Source organism: Dermacentor silvarum, chromosome 1 (assembly GCF_013339745.2).
Source record: "Dermacentor silvarum isolate Dsil-2018 chromosome 1, BIME_Dsil_1.4, whole genome shotgun sequence".
In the NCBI taxonomy this organism is placed as follows: domain Eukaryota; kingdom Metazoa; phylum Arthropoda; class Arachnida; order Ixodida; family Ixodidae; genus Dermacentor; species Dermacentor silvarum.
Genome location: NC_051154.1, coordinates 55,312,743 through 55,336,961, shown reverse-complemented (window position 1 = coordinate 55,336,961; position 24,219 = coordinate 55,312,743). Strand labels below are relative to the sequence as shown.

Sequence of the window (24,219 nt, the reverse complement as noted above, 5' to 3'; positions counted from 1 at the left end):
TCTCGCATGCATTATACAGTTTCTGCGCGTGACAAACAGTGCAGCCTGTACATAATCCCTCGTGCCGCATTCGTTTTTTTTTTTATCGCTTTTTTTCGTTTTTTTTTTCGGCTGCTTCGACACCTAAGGGACGTGAAGCCCATGCTTGAGGACTAAACGCCGCCCGTACAGAAATTCCCAGTAATATTCCCAAGTTCCTATCCAGACAGTATATTGAACATTTAAGCGAGCCATGTCTTCACAGAGATCTGCATTGAAAGTCAGGAAGTTCGCAAATCCTAGCCGTAAGGTGCATTTCGATGAAGAGTAAAAATGTCTTCCAAGTGGGCTCAAGGACATTCGCTTTGGCCCTCGTGATTGTGAAGCGACACCTGATTTTATTCACGGGATCTCAACCGATTAATTCCCATCGAAAAAGAAATTATTTGCAATTAAAACAAAAATCGATTAGGTGGAAGATTAATCGATCAATCCGCCCAGCCCTGAAGTATTTGGGTATGAGAAGACTTTACGGATAGATCTGATTTTACGTTACGTTAATATGTGTGAGGTGTGAAACCAGGTACTGCAACTACGACAGGCCGACGTATACTCAGTGGACCCCGCGCTCTCGCGTGCACCGTGTGTCCCGCAGTTCAGGGAGTTCACTTCGCTGCCGCTACGGCCGTACCACGATGAAGGTGAGATGTAAAAAACGACCATGCATCGAGATTTCGGCGTAAATTAGAGAAGCCCCAAGGGGCTTCTCTAATAACGTGGAACTCACCACTATAGGCTTCTTCCAGACTGTATAGACTATAGGGTGTACGATGTCATTTATCGATCGATGAAATAATATGTGTACCGGTGTGTCGTAAAGCCTAAACGAACCAGCCTGTCAACTGCATTGAGGGCACTGATTGAACGAGAACACAAGGACTAGTTTAATATTGATCGCAGCATATTGCCACACTGCACTAAAATAGAAACCACAGCACTCACAATTCAGAACTAAACAACCATGAGTAGAAATATTGTCACACGCTATAACAGAGCAAGAGAAGCAAGCTCGAAATAGTATAGTTTACAGCAGAATGAAAGACATTCCGTCTCTGTTCCTTGCAATCTCCGTACAGACATCAGTGGTGTCAAAGGTATACCCTATACATGACCAGTGTGCTTCGAGGTATGGCGGCACATTATTCTCCTAAGGCCGTAGTGCGCCAAACGAGGGGCACGGCAGCTGTGGCAAGGCGGAGAGATCGCGGTGCGCGCAAACGCCCTCTCACAAACCTCGCGGCACGCCCCATCTCCGCGGGCTCCGGATCTGCGAAAACAAGCAGTGGCCGCGCGATTGCATCACAGCGCTTCGAGCATCCAGTGCTACGGAACGCGAAAACGCTACGACCAGAATCGAGAGGAGGCGACGGCGCTTGACGTTCGCGCGCTCGCCGTCGAAGAGGCGCGCGCGCGCCAATAAAGCGATCTAATTAGGGTTGACGATCCGGCGCGGGGCAGACCTTGGCGGGCCGTACTCGCGTGAAGGACGCCTATTCGGCCTGCAGCAGCAGCCATTACGCCTCTTCCATCTGCTCCATCGGCGCCGCGGGGTGAAAGCCCACGCCGAACTAATCTGGCCGTCAAAGTGCCTCTCTCCTCGGGAAAGTTTCCCCGAAGTGCACTCGTTTGCCGCCGCTGGATCAATTATGTCAGCGCCCCGCGAACAGCGTCTCGGGAGGAGGGCACTTGACTTTTGGGCTTCATTGAACAGGTCTAATGAGGCGGACCCTCGCCGGCCGGCATTGGGCGGCGCTTGGCATCCGTCGCCGGCCGGAGGCCGATAAAGCCATCAGCGGGACCGGCGGAAGTTTGCCCACACTCGGCGCGCACCGCTCGGGCAGCAGCAGGCGCTGCGTGCACTACAGGATCGCGAACCAGAAATTATGCGTCCGCGCGTTCCTTAATGACTCGCTGATCTCGAGAGGTTCGGGATAAGAGATCGAGTTATTTCGCTTTTGTGCGCGATGGCTGCTGTCGCCAACCTTGCACTGAGTGTTTGCTGCGGAACTTCGCCTTATCTATATACCGCCCCGCTAGACACGAAGTCAAGGCCGGAAAGTTCCAATCCCGAATGTCGTGTATATGCCGCTAAAATCAAGTAAACAAAGCGATCACTCCAATTGACTTGTTGTCATAAATGATACGGGTCGCTTGAGCTTCATTCGCTTATAAGCAGAAAAAAAATCCGATGTTCAAAATGAAACGAGAACTGGGGTTTTACGTGCCAAAACCACGATCTGATTATGAGGCGCGCCGTAGCAGGGGACTCCTGATTAATTTTGACCACCTCGGGATCTTTAACGTGCAACCAGTGCACGGCACACTGGCGTTCTTGCATTTCGCCCCCATCGAAATGTGGCTACCACGCCGGGATTCGATCCCGTGACCTCGTGCTCAGCAGCCCAACACCATATATCCACTAAGCAACCACGGCGGGTGGGACGAAGTTTAGGGAAATATACGCACTGCCCAAGATTCCTATGCTGGCCGAACCGCCATGCTGGTGCCATCCTTACGCACGGAGTTCCCTCTATAGTACATTTTATGGGAAACCCTATGGATTCGGCCCGCCTTTGCACCAAATTGCTTACCCGCAGGCCTCGTACAGAGTTTGTGAACTCGCTCTACCTGCTGCAAAATGATAATAATGACAGTAATAATGTCTTATTTCTCTACTCTAAATATGATCTAGAAACGATAGCTATACACAAGGCCGTGGACTCCTAGCTGCAGAATTTGAGAACAGTGACCAGGCATAGAGTACCAAAAAGAGTAAGCATAAACAGACTAAGCAGCAGGCTGGCAGCTGCCACCGTAAAGGATACAACGCCTGACAAATCTTGGTAGCTGTGAAGCACATGGCCATATTGGACAAGGTCAGCCGACTCGATCTCGGGGCGAGGTTTCACCGATATGTCTGCAGCTTCCTGAATGAACGCGAGGCGACGGTCAAGATCGACGGGGCCACGCCGCGAACGGTCCGAATGGGCGGTGCGGGAACGCCGCAGGGCTCCGTACTCTCCCCCATGCTTTTCAACCTCGTCATGATAGGCCTGCCGGAGCGTCTCGACGCGATAGAGGGCATCAATCATACGATCTACGCAGATGACGTGACAGTGTGGACCACGGAGAACACGAGCGTTGGCGAAATGCAAGACCGACTGCAGCGGGCCGTCCGGGAGGTGGAGCGACACCTTGAAGACACGGGACTCGTCTGCTCACCCGACAAGTCAGAGATCCTACTCCACAGACCGCGCAAGAAAGGACCCCTCCCACAGGGCGTGCTCGACGCCCGTCGTTTGGGCGTCCACGTCACGACGAGGGAGGGGACCCGAATACCGACGGTGTCCAAGTTGCGAGTGCTCGGCCTGTGGCTGGAAGAGAACGGTGCCAACCGCGAGCTGGTTTCCCGACTGCAGAAGAAAGTAGCCGCCGCCACACACCTCGTCCGGCGGGTCGCGAACAAGAGGAAAGGAATGAAAGAACACAACGTGACGAGGCTGATACAGGCGTACGCGCTGAGCCATATATCGTACGTCGCCGCGTATGCCGACTGGAACAGGAGCGAAACCGACAAGCTGAACGTGGCGATCCGCAGGGCGTTCAAGACCGCCCTGGGGGTACCCCAGTGCACGCCAACTCACAGGCTCCTCGAGCTGGGCGTACACAACACGCTCGAGGAGGTCGCCGAGGCGCAGAGAATAGCGCAGCTGGAGAGGCTGTCGGGCACCAAAACGGGAAGACGAATCCTCGACCTGCTCGGGATTCGATATCATGAAGCGCGGGGACTGAAGGAAACACTGCTACCGGAGGTCAGGGACGCCATACAGACGGAAAACATGCCGAAGAACATGCACCCGGTGCATGACGTGCAAAGACGTAAACGACGGGCGGTAGCAATCCTCGAGGAGCACGGAAGACGAGAAGGCGTCCTGTTTGTCGATGCAGCCAGGTACCCGCGGCCCGCCGGTAACGTTGATGGCGACGAGGGACGACGACCACCATCACCACTACAACGAAATGTGCGAGACGAACCGGGGATGCCAACACCACCATCTCTACTACTACTACGACAGAAACGGCAGCAGCAACAGCAGCAACATCAACGACACGGCCGGCCGACGGCGGCGGAGCCCGCCTTCTCTATGGCGGTCGTAGATACGAAGGGAAGGATCCGAGTCACGGCATCAGCTAGGCTGCCGTCGGCCGAAGCAGCGGAGGAGATGGCCATAGCCCTCGCGGTACTCCACGGAGGTACGGAGGATAGCTTGATCATAAGCGACTCCAAATCAGCGATCCGGAACTACACCAAAGGTTGGGTGTCCGCGGATGTGGCGCGCATGCTCAACGCCAGAGCCGGAGACTTCGTGTCCGGCAGGATTACGATCAAGTCCCTCAAATGGTTCCCCGCGCACGTCGGGGAGCTTGGTACTAAAGAAGACAACAGCCGCAACAACAACAATACTAACGGCCGAAAACACACCGGCATCCCGCCCAACCACAACGAGCGTGCCCATCTCGTCGCGAGGCAACTTACCCGCCGCGACGCGATCACCCAGAGGGCAGCCGCCGTTGTTGTGCGGGACCCCACCGGAGGAATTCTCAACACAACCCAAATCGCGGCGGTCGGAGCTGGGGGCCACGGGGACGCCGACTGTGATATCGAGGAGTTTCCGGCCTCGTACCGAGAGGTTCTTGCACACTATAGGCAAGAACGTATGACATATCCACAACCCCACGGGCGGCTGGACAGGTCCCAGGCAGTCGACCTGAGGCGGTTGCAGACGGGCACTTTCACCAACCCCTATCACCTGCACCGCCTGTGGCCCGCGCTGCACCCATCGCCCGGCTGCCCGTGGTGCGAGCACGAACGGGCTGATATGGCCCATATACTTTGGGAATGTCAACGCCCTGAAGAAGAAGGAACAAGAGGAAGGGGGAAGATAACAGCAGGACCTTCTGAAGCGGGGCGCCTCGCTGAGAGATGGCAAGCCGCCCTCCTCAGCGAGGCACCCGAGGACCAGGAGTGGGCCGTCCAGCGGGCCAGGGCCATTGCCGAGGATCTCGAAAGATTTTTCTCCGGCGATGGACCCCTGGCAGCCTAGCCCCGGGCACCAACAGCCTTAACCGCTGGACAAATAAAGTTTATTCCTATCCTATCCTGTATTTCTTTTCTATGAACTTCATTTGTTTTCGTTTTTTGTAGACTCGGTATGCTTGTGTCTCTGTGATATGTTGGTACGTTCTATACCGGAGAAACAGTACTGTTAATTTGGCAATTTTGTCATGGGATAGCCCACGCTAACGTAGCCTGTCTTCTCATTTGTCTACAGTTTTTAAACAAACAACAAAACCAACTTAAGGGTATACGCTTACATTCAAAGAATCAGGAGAAAAAACACGTGTGCAGAGGCGAAAAAAAACGTGCAATAAGCAATGTAGGTTGAATATATGCACTATTTTAGAAACAACATTAGATATCCAAGAGAATGAGACATTCTAATAGCTTTCTTTAAGAGTGGTAGTTTCAAGAACGATGTTATTATTACAAAGGTTGTACAGACGACGACGTAACCCCTTTACTCGTGACCACCAACCGTTATTTTTCTATATGCTTTAATACCTCATTGACTATTGCTTCTGGTTATACACGCTTGTTGTCGGAGAAAGCAAGTGTTATGTGTATATGTTTTCGCGCTTAAAGGCACTACATTTGTTGCAGTTTTGTTGAGAAGTAGTTTGTATTTTAAAAGCAGTTCTGTTTTTGTAACATACCGAACTTATTAAAATTTTCCTGTGACCTACTCCTCATGATAAGGTGCATTAATTGAGGTGATAAGGCAAAGTAAGAGGCAAATTGAAGTAATCGCACTAGAGGGAATTAATTGGCAATACTTTGGTAAATGGCACCAGCAATCCATGTTAGTTTAATAAGCACGGCATTCACTTGATTGTGCCGCAAATTGCCATCTTGAAATTTACGCCTGCCACAAGACCATCTTTATGGCACTTTTGTCGACCCATGGTATGCAGTAAACTACTACTGAAATCAAAAGAGAAGCTGAGGTGCCGTCACAGCCCTCGTGACCACAACGTAATCTAAGCACATAAGAAATTACCATCTACTATAAAGGGATGACATTACACAACTGCAATCCAAAGGTGAATATATATATATATATATATATATATATATATATATATATATTTCAAATCACTCTTTTCTTTCAATGCGCAGTTTATTTGCATCTTTATCAAATCGATACATTTTCTGGCACTTTTGCAATAGGTGGACGCTGCACAGCAGCGACAAATTTGCCTCAATATGGCAACCTGGAAGTTTCGCAACATTAAAGAGAGAGCCCTTGGATTGGCTGAATTATTCCTCCGACTGGGTATATGGGGTTATGAAGCGTGACGTTCTTGCTCGTTCTTAATTTTAATATTTTAGCATGTCATGAAATTTCTTTACGAGAACCGATTGGACCAGGATACAAAGAGCTATCGATTGTTGACGTATATCCTTTACTGGTTGCTGCAGTGAACCTTTTAAGACATTGTAACGGTCGATTTTTTGGCGGTAACGACATTTCTCGAACACATCCGCGTGGTTTCATTTTGCGTCAATCATCCACAGTATGTCGACTCTGTGGCTTATCCCGAGTGAGTGTTCCTTAAGATTCCTTCGTTTCTGCCTGGAAGCTTAAGTTCGTTGGTTGGGAGCCCGTATAGATTGAAGTCTGGAGTAGTTTCTCGAACGCAACTAAAGATTGATTGTTGCCGTTCTTTATTGACCAAACAACTGCAGGCACGCGAGATGGTGGATCATCTTTTGTGCGCGCGCTTCCAGTGATTTGATTTTCTTCGAGAATATATGTCTGCGTCTGCTTAGATTTCTTTTATTTATAGTTAATTTCTTGTTGTGGCTCAACCACGCGATCTATTTACATTAAACAAAACGCCATATTTTTGGCTAAAGAATGCGCACATTTCAGCATACGGCATTTTCTGCAGCAATGACATTTCTCCAGATTTCCGTAGACGTATACACCCTGTAACCAGCCCCCTCTGCCACCGTATTTGCTCTGAACAGTCGCCGATTGTCTTGTTAGCCGAAGGGGCGTGCTTGAAAGGGAAAGAACCTTTGCCACGTTGTTTCCTGTGACAGGTGTTTTGCCCTGCAACAGCGCAGAAGCAGGTAATGACGCGATGCACTAATTTCAGCAAAATAAGTTGTATCGCGTCATTAACAGTCATTACTGGTCACTCCCTCTTCTTTTTGTCAGTATATAAACACACAGTACTCACAATATTGAGTACTGTATATATATATATATATATATATATATATATATATATATATATATATATATATATAGAGAGAGAGAGAGAGAGAGAGAGAGAGAGAAGGCAAGCGCAGCCGAGGACGGCAGAAAACTAGGTGGGGTGATGAAGTTAGGAAATTTGCGAGCCCAAGTTGGAATCAGCTAGCACAAGACTGGGGTAACTGGAGGTCACAGGGAGAGGCCTTCGTCCTGCAGTGGACATAAATATAGGATGATGATGATGATGATGATGATGATGATGATGATGATGATGATGATGATGTATATGTATAGTACTCATTATTTGTTACAAAGCCCTCTAGACCGGAGTAAAAGAAAGTTCGCGAGTGGCTTCGCACAGAGACGGGCAAAAATTAAGCATGCCAAATAGTTTTCTAGCTATAGAACTTGGCTCTTCAGAATAGCCGGATTACGATTGAAGAAATTTCCTTGTTTCCGCAGTATACACTCGAGGAAAGCAACTGTACTAAAGTTACTCCATTGAAGTTATTCCATTAAGTATGTATTATTGCCAGATTTTTTTTTTCAACGACGGTAATTTCATTACACTGATACAATTACTGCCATGTTTGACAAAGACTGTTCTCTTAACACCACCGTTTCCGCAGGTGTATTAGTATTCACCCTGGCAAAGTGAGTTGAGATGCAGTACAAGACACCTTGTCTATTGTTTGACACATGCGCAGCTCATGTCATCCGGTGCTGCTTATAGGACTGTGGTAAATCGCTTCAACGATTCAGCTTATTCTTGAATGAACCACGGATACGATTTAAAAAAAAAAATCCTGGCAAAACTCATGTACGACGACTATCCAAGTGTGCGAATAGCCAAATCGCGTCATCTGTGAGGTGTGTACTGCAGCCTGGCTCCTCTCTGGCGCTTACCTCTGCACAGGTTGCGCCTTCTAGCGCCACGGCCGCGGAGTACTCCGCGCATACCCAGCGACCCAGGTTGGCGAAAAATAGGTTCATTGAAGAGCGGCACATATCCAGTGGCGTGCAACCACTGCTCTGGAAGGGACAACTCTGCAGACTTGCTTTCCAGGGCAACTTCATCGCGTTCGCTCTTCCCCGGCGAGCGAGCTTTGGTGGAGAGGGCCAGCTTGGCTAGCTAGACGGACCGAATGGCCTCTAAATACAACTGTAGAGACCTGCCCACTACTTGTGACGGGACAATGCGCACCCGATACCGTCGTGCTACATGCATCACCAGAGCCCCGCCCCGCACTCAATGGCCTATACCCAGTGGCACATATATACCCACGGGAATGGTCCACATTTTTAAGCTGCATGCACTATCTTCGGGATCGGCCCATATTTTTGGTAATATAGTTAGATAGATATCCGGGAAAAAGAACTGGTCTTACAATGCCAAGAATGCTATCCTCATTACTAGCTGGTCTCATATTCACCACATTTTTTTCTCTCTCTCTCTCTTTTCTATTCCCCTTTTCCTTTCCCCCAGCGTAGGGTAGCTAACCGGACTCTTGTCTGCAGGTTAACATCCTTGCCTTCTTTCTTATCTCTCACTGACTCACTCATTCCCTCGCTCACTCACTCACTCGGTGGTTCGAAAATCCACATCCATGCAACCGACAAAGGGCATGATGAACTTTCTGATTCCTGTTGCAGTGACACTGCGGTGTCAATGAACGGAACGGCACCGACGAGAGCGCCTGATCACCACGCAAGCACACCGTCCACCAGGAGAGTGGCCGGCGAGTTTCGGTTCCGTTTTCGAGAACGGAAGCAGCAGTACTTCCACGTTTTCAAGAGCTTTCGTCTACGCTTCCTGGCTCCTGAAGCACAGCTCCGTCTTCCGCCAGGGTTGGCCCGGTGTGAACAAATCATGCTACCGTCTTTGGCACGGCGTCACACTTGCAAAGCCCTTTCGCATTTCTGACAAGGTGGACAGACAGCCCTGCCTGTGACGCATGCATGGCTCTGGCGAGGCAATCACCCACATCATTTTGGGTGTCCCATGCAACATTTCCAAAAAGCGATTGCTGTCCACCGCGCTTTAGTTTGAGTTCAGAATCTTAATGTAACTCTTCTATGCGGAATCAATCAATCAAGATTACAACTTATTTTGTGTCTTTCATCACGCGACGTGCAGCATTGACTTTTGTAACCTCATCGGCGCCGGCTGGAAAATTGTTATTTCTTTATTATTGCGGCAGCAATTATACGGACGCTTAAGGTGCGTTTGCGCTGTCGCCGTTGGCATTATCGAGTTATCACTGTACTGACGCGCATGCGCGGCCCGCGCGTGGAGGGTTATATAGAAGGTCTCGACTCTCGAGTGAGCGCAGTGCGTTCGGCTGCAAAAACAATGCCAAGTGGACGCACCGTGACCCTCCGCTAAATCGTCTCTGCCAGAGTTCTGGCTTCTGCTTGTGTTCTGGCTTCTGTGCTTGTGTTCTGGCTTCGGGCTGTGTTCTGGCTTCTGCTTGTGACATGGGCGTTGTGCGCACGCACGTTAGCCTTCCTGCTGAGCTGTGTGCATACCATACCGTTGTGCATAAACTGGTATGAGTGGAACGAACACCAAACGTCAAGCTAAATCCGTCTCATCCTTCCTTTGAGCGCTGACGAACGCCGATGGTTTTCCTTCAGCCTCACCCCGTGCACCACCGAGAGGCGACGCCTGCAACGCCGTTCGCGGTGTTCCTCACCACGCCAGCTTTCTGAGACGCCTTCAGCGGCTATATCGCTTTCGATGCTTCGCCTTGGGGGCGAAACTGCCAATTTTGTTTTCGGCACGACAGAACTATGGCTTGAGTGCACCGCACTTAGTGAAGACAGAAAAGGCGAAATTCATGACGAGGAGGAGGAGGAAGCTATTGCCGGCTGCAGGCGAACCTATATTTTTTCGCGTCCTCGGCTTCATTTTTCATCGATACCTGCAAAAGTTTATTTGATTGATCGATTGATTGATTGATTGATTGATTGATTGATTGATTGATTGATTGATTGATTGATTGTCTTCTTTCTTTCCGGGCTTTTACGTGCCAAAACCAGTTCTGATTATGAGGCACGCCGTAGTGGAGGGCTCCGGATTAATTTTGACCAGCTAGGGTTCTTTAACGTGCACTACAACGCAAGCACAGGGGCGCTTTTGCATTTCGCCTCCATCGAAATGCGGCCGCCGCGGCCGGGATTCGATCCCGCGTTCTCGTGCTCAGCAGCGCAACGCCTTAGCTAAGTCACCGCGGCGGGTGATTGATTGTCGGCGATACCTGCAAAAGTTTACTTGATTCATTGATTGATTGATTGATTGTCGGCGATACCTGCAAAAGTTTTCTTGATTGATTGATTGATTGATCGAAACATACAGCTGAGCACGCCGTAGTTGAAGGCTCCTGGTTACTCCCAATTCAGCCTTTGGTATTTTTTTAACGCGCACCGAAATTAGAAAGTATGGGCGCTTCACAGCAAAAGCTGCATGAGGGACACGCTGCCAGCTTCATGACAACATGAGTTGTTAGGGGAGCGCCATGCTGATCGCTTGCTTGGCTTCAAAACTGCCCGATTGATTGACCCCCCCCCCCCCCCTTGTGTGACTTCAATAAAGCAAAATAAGTAAAAGGGGTCACAAGAGGATGGAGACTTGAATTGGCAACGGTGAGTGGAGAGAGTAAGCCTTAGCATAGGGACAACGTTTCGATAAGGAGACTTGTCTCTGTCACGTTAAGTCCTGACCATGGTGTAAGATATATACTCTTTAGGTGAGGACACTCGCGAGACGCGATCGACCAGATAAAGTAGCAAAGGCGCGCGCCAATCGGCCCGGTGATGGCAGCGGATACCTATCGGCGGTACGACGCAACTTCAACACAGAAAACTTTTTATTGGTTTAATCTCCCGTTGGTATAGCAACCGGCGCTTTGCGGGAAATCCAAAATGATTGAGTGTCGCGCGAAAGTAGGTCACCGGGGAGAAGGGAGAACGTGGGGCAGAGGGCATGCGCGCGTTCCTTCTCCGCGCAAGCTCTCCCTCTGCGTTCTAACTGAAGTTGCGTCGTTCCGCCGATAGGTATCCGCTGCCGTCACCGGCCAGATAGATGCGCGCCGTTGCTACTTTATCTGGTCGATTGCGTCTAGCAAGCAAGCCGAGAAATGTCCCCACCTAAAGAGCATATATCTTACACCGTGGTCCTGACGAAGACAAGAGCCGTGTAGAAACGCAGGCTCCGGGCTGAGGCTGCTCTTATAAGTCCCATTATTCGAACTTTCTTTTTCAGTTAACCAACACTATGCAATAACAGACGCGCATGAGGTCCCGAGGACGTAAACTGGTATTAATATATACGAATAAATATGCTTATTTCACTAAGTAAAAGAGCCTTCGCCGGCGCCATATTCATATACTGTGCAGTATACTACATTATATGAACAACCACACATCATTTTAACCTTTGTTGGCACGCACGCCACATTATGTTACCTTGTAGCTGAATCCAAAGAAATCACTTATTTTACCTTTTCGTTCTTTCATCCTCCTGCGGATCGCTGTGCGAAAAAAAAATTATCCTATTGAACTGCATTCGCTTTACGGAATTCGGCAAGATACTTAAAAGCAAAAGAAGCTCAACACAGAAGCCTTTCCTCTCTTCTATTTTTCTCTCTCTGTCTCTCTCATCAAAGAAGTTCATTTTATTACGGCAGGGTATTAAAAAGCGGCCATAGAATTACTTGCAAAATTGTTGTAAGTTCATGTTGAATTTTCTTGCGCCTCCGGGTGAATTTTTTTTATTAGCGAAGTGAAAATGAAAACTGGCTCATTAGACCTGCGCATATACAAGACATCTTGAGAATAAACTCCGGTCTCAATCGTTTTTTGTTGAGTTGCCTACACATAAAAAACGCCAAAAAATGATAAAGTAATGTGACATAACTCAAATGAAAGTAAATGAGTATGCCACCTATTCATGTGACAGAGAAAGTGAAGGAAGAGAGAGAAATGAAGCCACTGAGGCCGAACTCGACGCGCGGCCGGTTTGCTACCCTACACCGGAGTAAAGGGTCAAGGGGAGAAGTGAGAGAGAGGGGGCACCAGCAGCGCGAGAATGTATGGCTGCCCATCACGCCTATATACAGAGGTCCCAGAGGCCAGTGGATTTCAGAAAATGCGCGGTATAATGTCCCCGTTGTATGCTTTGTGATTCCGCGACGCCTAGAGCCTGCGACACCTGGGTCGAAGAATCTTTGTCCCCGGAGAATGGTCTAGAATGCAGCCGGTGTAACACAAACCTTGAATGATGCGCTCGACGTCATAACGATGGCAGAAAGTTGCACCGCAGAGAACTCACATTAACATCACTTGGAGTCATTAATGGATGCGCAGACAGCTCTGTTTATAAAACTCGGTTCATGCTTGATCCAATTAATGACACAGGTTCACACTCGTTGACGGCGGCGTTTGATCTTTCAAAAAATATACACTCCGTTATTGATTTGTTTAAAAAGCTTGTGCACGTGAATGACCACCTCAGTCTCTTTCAGAATACTTTCATTAGAATCCTGCGCTCCCCAATGAACGCGTCTAAGGTCTTAGAGGATGCGTTCTTCAAAGTCCTTCAGTATTGATCGCCATTAGCTGTTTGATGACGTCTCATTTAATCTTGTACATTCATGTAGTCCTAAATTTTATCTATCGCAGGAATTATTTCAACCCCGCGGAAGCCCACGTGACACACTAAACCAACGTGACCAAGATTTTCTTCTTTTTTTTGTCATTTTTTTAAACACGAAGACGGTATCCCGGCTACCTGAGGAAATGCGTAAAGAAACTTTGAGCCATCACCGGCACACACTTGGAGAAGTGAGGAATGCCTAAACTGAAATGTGCCAAGTCCTCTTTTTTTAACCGTGTGCCAATTTCTCTGCCATTGAAGCGGCGCATCTATATATATAGACGCTCTGTCAACCGTTGGAGCCGCGCACCTTTCCATTTTTCATCCTTCATGCATCCCGGAGAAGCTCATTTCTTTATTCTCACTGCGCTGTTTTCTCATTCATTCGAATCTACAGGCGCGCCTACCTCTCACAAATTTCCTGTCAAAACGGCCATTTGAGCTTATATACGTCACCGCTGTTACACAGACGAATCGTTGTTCTCTTTTAAATATGATAGTGCGCAACATGGCCGCGAATTGTGCGAAAGGGGGACTCGCGGCCCCTATATACTCGCACTATTGCGTGACTCTGGGCGAGCACTAAGGAGAAAGTGAAATGTATACAGGAAAAGAAAGTGGTAAAAGTTCAAACGGTCCTGAGTCGCCGAAAAAAAAAAAAAAAGTATGCTGGCATCGGAGCCCAGCCATACATGTGTGAGTGCTATAGGGAGTTTGACGTAACGCAAGTGCTGCAACGCGGTGAAGAGGACAGAGAAGAGGCTCTGTATATATAACAGGCTCTATATGACAAAGCCCGGAGCCCTTTAAGAGCCTGTGCAAGAGCGCTATCGTGCAAGATTGACATGCAGCTGTTTGAAAGCTTTTCAGACACCGAGAGTTATACTAAATACGAGTATTAGCGCGCTCTATAAGGTGCATCGTCTGAAGGCGGCGCAACGGACATTTTCGGTGGCCGCTCCTAGCTTGGTATATTTCCGCGATAATATACAGGTCTCTGTTATTTGAGAAATATCTGCGTTATGCAGACGCCATGTATTCGCATGGGTACACTGCGGTGATGACATTTTCAATCAGCGCTTGTCGACAGCTAGTGCCATTTTCTTATGGCGGCATAATATCATACATCGCCCGACCGTATATATATATATATATATATATATACAGTGAACGCTCATTATAACGAAGTCATCAGGACAGGAGATGGGCTTCGTTATAAGCCGTATTTTGTTAAAAGGGTTGACGCTCTATAAATATACTCGTAGCAGCGCGACACTTGTGCTGCAACAACGCGGAGCACTGAAACAAAGGCGCGTTCGATACAGGGGCGACACGGCATGTGGCGAAATTCTGCAGACGCCCGGGAACAGTTGCCTCGTCTGTCGGTTATCATCACGCGATGCAATTAGTCACAAGGAGTGGCCGGGCAACGTCGGAGTGACTTGCGCGGTGGTCTTTGTCGCTCGAACGTAATACGAATAAACACAAAGGGCCATCGGGCATGCACGTACACTCTACACCGAGCGTTCCCAAGCGAATTTCCCGCTTTGCGCATCTATATACTATATACGCGGAATCAAACGCCACTCACACGAAAAAGATGCATAACGTTCTCGCCATAAAAAAAGGAATCTTAAGCGTGAACAGAACTTCGCTTGACTCGAATTCGCGCCTCCGTTGGAGAATAACAGGCCATTGGAGAATAAATCACGAACAGTATTAAAGCATCGAAGCAAACCTGCATGAGTATACACGTGCATGCTCAAACACTAATCGAGCATTTATGTATAATATACGATCACGCGGTGGTGGTCTTCACTCAAGCGCGTCTTGCTTGATGTCGCCTGACGAGCGCCATGGCGCCGTATATAACTAAATTTCGGTGCGCACAACAGATACCCTGCTTGGCCGTACATCAAGAAGCGTTTATGTCTCCGGCGCAGCGGTGTGTAGCGGCCCGAAACGTTGGCCGTACGAAGTCCCTGCGATTTTCTGTTCAGGAGTGTTTACTCATGACCGCGCTCAATCGCTTGAGGGTGTTCAATAAGAAGCCGACGCTGCTATACAGAAATAATTGTGAGTTGTTTCCACCTGACGCCAGATCTGATAAGCCTAACGCTTATGTCTTCATAAATGAAAGGAAAACAAAACTTGTTTTCGCGAGCGAAGGTTACAGGCCGGGAGGGAGACCGAGCACCCATATATAGTTGTCAGATTGTAGCAGTATATATACTGCATTTACGAAACGATGTCTATTACCGAATTTGTAAATACCCGGAGATTCTGGTGATCACGATCTCCAATCTCACGATCAGCTCGAAATTATTCTCTGGCTTTCGTAGTAATTTTAGCAACCTCATTGGGTTACTAGCGCATGAAAAGAAAGAAAGAAAGAAAGAAAGAAAGAAAGAAAGAAAGAAGGAAAGAAAGAAAGAAAGAAAGAAAGAAAGAAAGAAAGAAAGAAAGAAAGAAAGAAAGAAAGAAAGAAAGAAAGAAAGAAAGAAAGAAATGGAATAATTTGGAAGGTTGTCATATATATATAGGAGCAACGATATTCTAAAGACACAGTTCATATACATATCGATATAAGGCAGACACGTTTACCCGAGTCCCGAAAAACAAGAACCGTATAAGGTGTCAGTAAACGCCAGTGCACGTTCAAGCGGCCGGCATTGCATAAAAATAGTGGTCGCGCCGCCCGAATGGGTGCAAGATCAAAACGAGAACGTAAATCGAGTTCTGTTTTCGGTTCGACAATCTCAATATCACAACACCACGCCCGACCTCGCGAAACAATAGCCGCAACAAGCCCTATAAGTTTCATTTGTCAAGAGAGCCATGCATGCATGTGCACAGTTGCAACATTTAGTCCATTAGACACACTGGCGGAAGAAAAGTCCCCTATGCCCCCCCCCCCCCCCCCTTTCCTTCATTGACGCTATATACACTGTAATTGCCCCTGATTTGACCGTATTATACAGAAAGAGTAAAACACGCAAGTTGCACAAAGCTTAAACACACACGCACTGCTCATGCTCGCGAGCACTGCCAGTGCGCAAGTCAGGGAACTATATAGCCATGTATACTTTCTGTATACGCAGGAAATTCTACGCGCTGTTGCTGGAATGTCTCTTCGTGCCTGAAAGCACTGCATACGGTGAGTCGTCGGCTGTACCTGAATTGTTTTGTGAACCCTGGCCGGCTTCCGGGCGTGTAAAAGATGCGGAGCACGAAAGTTCTATAGCGCCGCTCTAGACGAAAGCCCCGGGATGGGCTTCTTGAAACGCGTCACTTACACGTGGAAAATGCAGCTTAATGACTGCAGATCTACATTATTACTTGTGGGAAGCTTAGACACAGTAAAATATGCGCGCCTATACAATCATGTTCGATCTATATAGGGCCGAATTCACAAAGCTTCTCGTTCCTATAGTGCCATTTGCCAGTGGCCGGCCACCTTTCGGTAATAATGTGCCCAGCGCATTGGCATACGAACCTGGTATCATCAACCGGTATCAGCTATTACGAACCTTTCTAGCGTAAGAACTCGTTTGTGAATACAGGCTCGGATCTGCAACACGAAGCAAACCGTTTATTTGATACTTTGAACTCGGGTTTGGAGAGACGATCAAAATTATATGGCAATGCAGAAAGTGCATCAGTGCTTCTTTAAAGCTTGAGCCAAGCAGCCGAATGGGATCGTTGAGAGTAAAATAGTTTCATGTCAGTGTGAGGTTACACGGGATAAATTCGCATTAAATTTTAACGCGCCTATAGACAAATTTGCTGGGTGCCATCCATTGAGACAACAACAAAATTGAATACGAAACATTGAGAAGCTTGGCACGATGCGCGAGATGCGATGAAGAACAGTATTTCACTGGGAAAATCTCCAAGAATCGCGCCCTACATCGAGGACATAAACCAGGAGGAGATTAAAAATATTCTCAAGGTGCGAGGAACACTGCAAGAACGTTTGTGCACTGCATGCGCAATAAATAGATATGTAATTAATTACGACGTATACTACAGGAGGACTCACTATAGAAAATGCAAAATGCGTCATTCTATACCACCTTGACTTTCTTTCCAGCGCCTTGGAATTAAATTGTAACAGCCTTTCTATTGCTTCCTCCTCTCCTTGACACATTTATCAGCAGTCCACCATAAATTGCAACTGAAGGGATTAAGAAAGCAAAAAAATTGGGAAAATATAGTAAAACTAACCCTATTTGAAAACACAATCGTTTGTCGGTTAACTCTCCGACCAGCTTCCTGTCAAAATCTGTTACAGAACTGTCGATATCAAGCTTTTGAATAAGAGAGGAAGATTTAACAGAACGAATGTGCCAACAGTGTAATCTCCGAGCCACATGCAGATTTTACCATTGAAGTGGTGGAATTGCGCAGAATATTGCCAATCGTTCGACCCTCTATATATATCCCCCGTTACATGCGATCTTTCTCTGCCATTCTTTACTTCATGCATCGCGCACTCATTCAATCTCTCTTTTTTCTTTTTTTCTTTTTCATTGCCGTGTCAAGTGCTCTATAATTGCTGAGTTTCCCCCTAACTTAAAAAAAAAAAAAAAAAAAAAAAAAACATGCAACGGAACTTGCGTTGCTCTGCTTGTACTCACTTGAACCATGGTTCCAATTTAGCTTGACATGGCGGAATTATCTCGAGCTGCCACTCTCCACCGAGGTCGATAGAAACACTGACTCGCCTATACTTTGTGTCTGAAATCAAATTTAGTCCTGGGCGTTCGTTTTAGTTCGCTCTTTTTCGGCGTGCATCCGTCCTCGCTGCTTCTGCCAGAGATATACTCAACCTCTGTTGTGCTTTAAAGAGCGGCAAGAAAGTGCCGACGTACGAGACCAGTGCGTTCTTCGTGGAATGTAAAGATGTATACAGCTTGAAATCCTCAGGCTAGTTCGCACATGAGTAAGAACAACACAAAAGAAGAGCTTACCTAGCCTTTTCTTTTTTTTTTTTTCTCTCTCTCTTTATTCCGCATCCAGAACTTCAGCCTACGGTGACAGAAAAGCACAGGAAAGAGAAAAAAGGGGTATGAATGCCGACAACGAAGGAATTAATTGCGTGGAATAAGAAAACAAAAATTAAGATGGAAAGCAAGAACCTACGACTGAAAAAGATAAATGTCAGTGCAAAAGGCAGATTGTCAGACTTATAGAGGCAAAACTAAGCGATCAATATAAGCGCATTTGGTTGGCTCGTTAAGGAGCAAAGTGAGAGGGAACTGCAAATGTGGGGCTCGAGCCTGTACGTGCGTGCTTTATTCTACCACTATATACTTCGTATTCGAGCAACACATTGACGATACGTTGCCCGTATTCTATACTGCGCCACTAATTGTGCATCGCTCTTGAAATATCGACAGGAAATCAAGACTCTCATATGTTGCTACAGTGAACTGTCGGGTGTCGTCAATTACATTGTCAATTAATTGATAGCCTCTGTACGCAACCGACGTTGCCGATCATGTCGTCTGGCAAACTGTTGCTTCTAAGAAATGATGTGCTATCTTGAAAGATGAATGGCCTTACCAATACTGCAAATTATACTCGTCCAAACAAATGTACGCTCGTTAATACCCCAAGCCGAGGAACAGAGAATCCAAGTGCCCTCTCTTTCTTTCCCTGCTTTAAGCACCTGTTAATGGTCATTTATGCAACCATTAAGGCTGCACTAATGATTGTATCAGGCAATACTGCGTAAGCGAGAAGTTCGTCCATAGCTCCTAGATTCTACGGGACGATTCCCTTTTTCGTAATTGATAGTGCATTCTTGATCTGGATGAGAGACCAAGCAATAAGCAACCTGAGTGGCAAAATAACTTTTTGACCAAGTTGGGTGGATAGATGTGGCAAAGGTGTCAAGATCTTATAGGCTTGTGACGGCATACATAGGCGTACGATTCAGAAGCCGTATCTCAGCCGTGCGGGGCGCGTGGCCGGGAAGCGAGGACGTGCAACGGCGGAAAGCACATGCTGCTCCAGAGGCAACGACAGATGCATCCGCCGGAGCAGCACGCGTGCACGTGGTCCACGCGCTAGCGCGCCTCAGAATTGCCGCCGGGCACCGCTGGCGTCGGCGTCGATCAATAGAGCGCGCGCGGCGCGGGTGGCGGCGGCCCCTGTCGCCGGGCCCCGGCGCAAGGCCCCCCTCGCCGACGGTGCGTCCAATGGGCGTACGCGGCCGTCCGCCCGCCCCCGGTGGCGGGGAGGGGCGAGCGGTGCGCGGTGCCGGCCGGCCCGCTCCCCTCGGTCTCCGGCCGGAGGCGTTGCCCAGAGCCGCTTGGGGCGCCACGAGCGGACCCCGGCCGAGCCCCGCGGCGTCCGCGCACGGATACGAGGAGTCAGCCGGCCGCCGGACTCTATGGTGGCGGCGCACATGGAACCCGCCAGAGCCAGCCCTATGTCGGCGCGGGCCAAGGACTTCTCCATCGATGCCCTCATCAGCCGCCGACCATGCGACAGCTCCAACGACGGCTCGGACGCCGACACCCCTGGACCGCCGCTGCTGCTCGACGCCGGTGAGTACGCACGGGGCACAGCTGTCAGTGGACGCGCGCGCTGCGCTCCTGGTGCTGCTTGGTTCGCCGGGGTCAAGTGGGGGGGCCCGCGTGGGGCACGCGCCGGACCACCCGTGCACGGGTCCTCCTGGAGGGCCTCCTCCCTCACGTGACCTCGACCTGTCACCCGCAGACAGGTCGCGGGCACCTGTGACCGAGCTCCGTGAGGTTGGTGTGCGCTGTTGGGCGCCCCCCTCCGTCGGACGCGTGCCACTGGATTGCGCTAATGACGCTTCGCTGTAGGCCATTAAGGCACTCTCAACGCTGCTTGCTGAGCAGTCCCAAGCGCCGGCGAAACGTGTCATTATTGTAGGACAATCTCCGTGCCTCGTTAATCTGGCGCTGTCATTATACACGCGGTACGCTATTGCTGAACGTTTTTTGCGCCTGTTTATTTTGCCGAATACGTGAGCGCCCTCTTCTTTTGATTATGTGGCTTGAAAAAGTGAGCGTGAAAAGTTTGTGTGCGCCTGCCACAACCTCAGTATACGATGAAATTACCTCAAATTCTGGCTTGTGTTGTTTACGGACATTTATTGTTTTGTCACTTCGCCAAATGATTTAGTCACAGCCTTTGTCAAATGTTGTTACGGAAAAGCAGCTGCTTGCATCGCATACGTCTCAGTTCAAGAAGTGATATCGTGCGACATATATATGACTGCATTGTACAGGCGAAAGAGTGAATGAATGGGCATATACGGGTGCACGTATGCTCCGCACTAACGATGCTTTTATGATATCGATGTGACGGTGCACGATAAATGCTTCAGTCATCATACAGCAATTTGGAAAGAAAATGACAGTGCAACATTGGTTAATCCCGGGACTCTGTGGGTCTGTTGTACTCCGTTCCGTATGGTATTTACGCATGCTATATGGCTTCATTCGTAGAGAGCAAGTGAACACGTAAACGCAATGAGTCGCTAATGATGGTGACAAAGTGGTACACAACTTCGGATACAAACTGGTTTTGTAGACAGCCACTTCACAAACGAAACATTTGATCAAATCAGGATTTCGGCGCATTAGGCACGGGTCAAACCGAGGCTAATTGCACCACAGAATAAGCCCCCACTAAAGGAAGAGCTCTTCCTCTGTCCTAGCCCGATTTTCTCCCGAGCTGCATGAGGACCTCAAACGATTTACCTTGTTACTTATAGACAGCATGAGAGCCTGGGTAACAAAGATCTCGACCTCACATTTTAATATTATAGGCACTAAATATGCTGTTATGTCAGTCGAACCACATAAAATTTACTTTTTGACAGAGTTTTCTTTCTTTTTATCTTTTGATACTTCAATGTATCCGGGAGGCGGATGAATCCTGTGAATCCTTTAGCCCATTGCTCGAAGATTCATATAGTATATTCTGCCAGGCGGAATCTGTTAATAGAGCTTAATAAAGGAGCTGCTAATGCCGCGTGTAGTTTGATCCTTGTCGGAGCTTTCAATTTAGCAGGGAAGATTTTGTGGAAAGTACCCTCCTCACCCACTTCCAGCGACGCTGCTGCCCTCTACTTATTTGTTATTGGCTATTAAAAATGGAAAGTATTGCCACTGAAAGGGCCGCTTATATCCCAAAATATTGGCCAAGAAAAAGAAATGAGTTAACGAGATAACGAAACACCATGGAAACAAATCCATGGATCAGGAGAAACGCGGAAAAGGCTGCCCTTTTCACTTTACCTCGCCTGCTTCCATGCAGCACTTGTTCGAGTTAGTCTCTTCGCGTGGTCTGTGGGGCGATGCTTCCATGATATATCTACGAACATCGGTGCATGGTTTTGCTCCCATGGGTGTGTCTCGTGAAACATGCCGCATGATGTTCGTTCGTCGGTGAACTGTTCTTTGTTTCTTTTTGTACTAGTCCCCCCCCCCCCTCCCCCTCTATTGCTATACCGTAAAACAATTCTCGTACGATCGATGCACGGCACCCGGCCTTCTGTTCACCGTTAACTGTATATACACTTCAAGTATCCTCTGCATCTCTATTTCAGTTCGCATTGGCTCCTGCTTAGCAAGAGTGCCCTCCATTTGATACGCTATACAAGAACATTGTGTGCGGTCGTACAAGTTTTCATCCTTTTTTTTTAAATGACTGCTATAGTACTTTATTTCTTCTAACTGCACGTCACTCCTTGAGAAAACGCATGCGCGTCGCGTTGTAAAACGCGATGTTCCCAATCGCTCGCATTGCTTTAAACAAAAGCCTTAATGAAAGGTTAAAAAGATGTTAGTATTTATTCCTTGTTTATTTTTTGCGCACACTCATCCTTGCTAGCTTCTACAGTTATCACCTAGTGCAGAATACTTGTTTTTGCCAAATACAGTGGAGCAGGCCTTTCATATATAAATGCCTGCAGCGTAAACATATAGCGTAACAATATATATATATATATATATATATATATATATATATATATATATATATATATATATATATACGTCGAAGCCATGAACACATGGAGAACTTGGCGTTCACAGAGACATTCCGATTCACACATAAACACGGCAGGTTTATGTGATTGACTGTCAACACACGTTGACGTGACTCTTCTCTTTCCTTCTCTATTTATCTTTTATCTCCATAGAGCCTTGCCCTCGGATAGCAAACCAGACTACTTCCCTGAGACCTTCCTGCTTATATTCTCTATCTCTCTTGTTTCGCTAACAGCACGACTGTACACTATAGTAATCCGCGCATTGAGGATTTCCATGTGTATACACATGGAAATCCTCAATGCGCGGATTATTTTAACACCAGAAGTAAATAACCGGCGAGCTCCATTGCAACCATTTTAGCGTTGCTCTTAGTCCGAAGGTTCATTCGTGCCAACTTTGACATAAAGAAAAGAAAGCAAAGATGTCTTTATTCCATGGTCATTACACCAGTGGATGGTTTGCACGACTGAAACATGAGATGGACAGTTTTATTCGCTCCTTTATATAAGTGTGCGGAAGCAGAAGGCTATGCATGCGGTAGGTGCCTGCATCAGGGTTTTTGGGAACACCGATATATGCATTGATTTTCTTCAGAAAAGAAGGAATACAGGTGAGCATGCACTTCACAGGCGATGCAAAACCTGCCCGAGCTGGCGTGCACGAGGCGACCGTGGCTCGGCCCACGAAGAAGCATGCGTAGTTACGGCTTTGAAAGTACTATACAGGGTCACAAACGGCTGCTTACAAAGTTTGAGCTTCAGAGTGCATTATGCTTCACTTTGTTCATACTGCTCACTACGCGTATTCAGTCGCACGGGCTTGTTGTAAGATAGCAGCATTTGTGAAATAACGCCATTTCACACTGTATTCCATTGCTTTCCTTTTTTATATATATAATTCTCTTAATGGAGCCCCTGAGGCTTCTGTGCTTCACTGTCTGTGTTATGTGTCTCACGTATCATCTAACGCAGCATGATATAAACCACTTAAATTAATAAAATATGCCTAAACTTCCCATCTCCAAATTTGTCGGTTCGTCTTGACAGCGTTCGAAAGCTGTGAGACATTTCATTCAGATATTTTATTGTTCCGATAAAATTTTAACGCGTCGGAAGGTCGGAAGCAAGGAGACGAATTAAAATGCAGCAGACTTAAAGTATTTTATTTTGTACAATACAGGACAGTACAAAATCTTTACACCATACGGGTCCCACATTTGTGCCGTAAATATCAAAGTGACAGAATGAAGGCTTGATACTAAAAAGCACAGTCATAACGACCACTGCTGATGGTGCAAAGTTTTACACCCAGTTCATGCTATCGTTTCAAGATGTGTGCGTGTGCGTGTTTAAATAAATTAATCGATATAATGTGACTATTTTCTGTGCGAAACGGTGCTGTGTCAAAGCGACTATCCATCAATCAGTACAGATTTGTCATCTTTCTCTTTCTTTCCTCTTCCTTCCCCTTCTTCCTATCTTCCATTTCTATGTTTCTGTCTCCTCCTTTCTGAAGAGTTGGCAGGCGTTGTGCCCCTTCTGGTGGCAGTTGCCTGCCTGCTCCTCGCGTCGCCTTTCCCGTCTAGTGTATATATGTTTTCAAAGCAAATAATAATAGTAATAAAAATAATAATCAGTACAGATATATAGCATACAGAGTGGGGACTAGAAACGCTATACAGTATAATCCTTTGATCAACATCCAGCACGGTGGTACGCTTCATTGGCGCAGAAAGCCACACGGTCATTATTGCAGTTCGCAAAATCCACTGGTGTAATGACCATTTTAGTGTGCTATCTAGCCCCACAAACGCGCCGAATGTTATCACATATCTCCTATGTCTACATATACAGTTATCCGCTTTCCTCATACCAGACAGCAAACCAGGCAGGCGTCTGGTCGACCTCTCTAAATTCCCTCCTCTATTTCTCTCTATTGCGCGCGTGATACGTCGCTCACTCGTGATTTCGTCGCACATTGTACATGCCATTGTACTTGTCATGCATTGGCGTTCGAGGTACCTTTGTGCTTCAATGCATAAAACGACGTTTTGTTAAGCAAGTAACTGGAACGCCAATGCATTTCTCCGCAAAGTTCGGGAATTATAATCTCGAAACTATAGTGTCCTCCTGAGAATTCGTTCTAAGTGGATCCGCCTTGC

General features: G+C 47.6%; 1 protein-coding gene across 3 annotated transcripts in view; it reads left to right on the top strand.

Annotated features, from left to right (window-relative positions):
- LOC119463584 (T-box transcription factor TBX20) overlaps nucleotides 1-24,219 on the top strand; it is a 177,182-nt gene that overhangs the window by 52,181 nt on the left and 100,782 nt on the right. Inside the window, exon 1 of one of the 3 annotated variants that reach the window (XM_037724421.2) lies at nucleotides 18,923-19,577. The exons of 1 other annotated variant lie outside the window; for it this stretch is intronic. In XM_037724421.2, coding sequence (XP_037580349.1) covers nucleotides 19,421-19,577 — 157 coding nt within the window. In that variant the 5' untranslated portion in view covers nucleotides 18,923-19,420. Of the gene's footprint in view, nucleotides 1-18,922; nucleotides 19,578-24,219 lie in introns of those variants that run through there. One more of the 3 variants, XM_049668298.1, reaches the window with a different exon arrangement.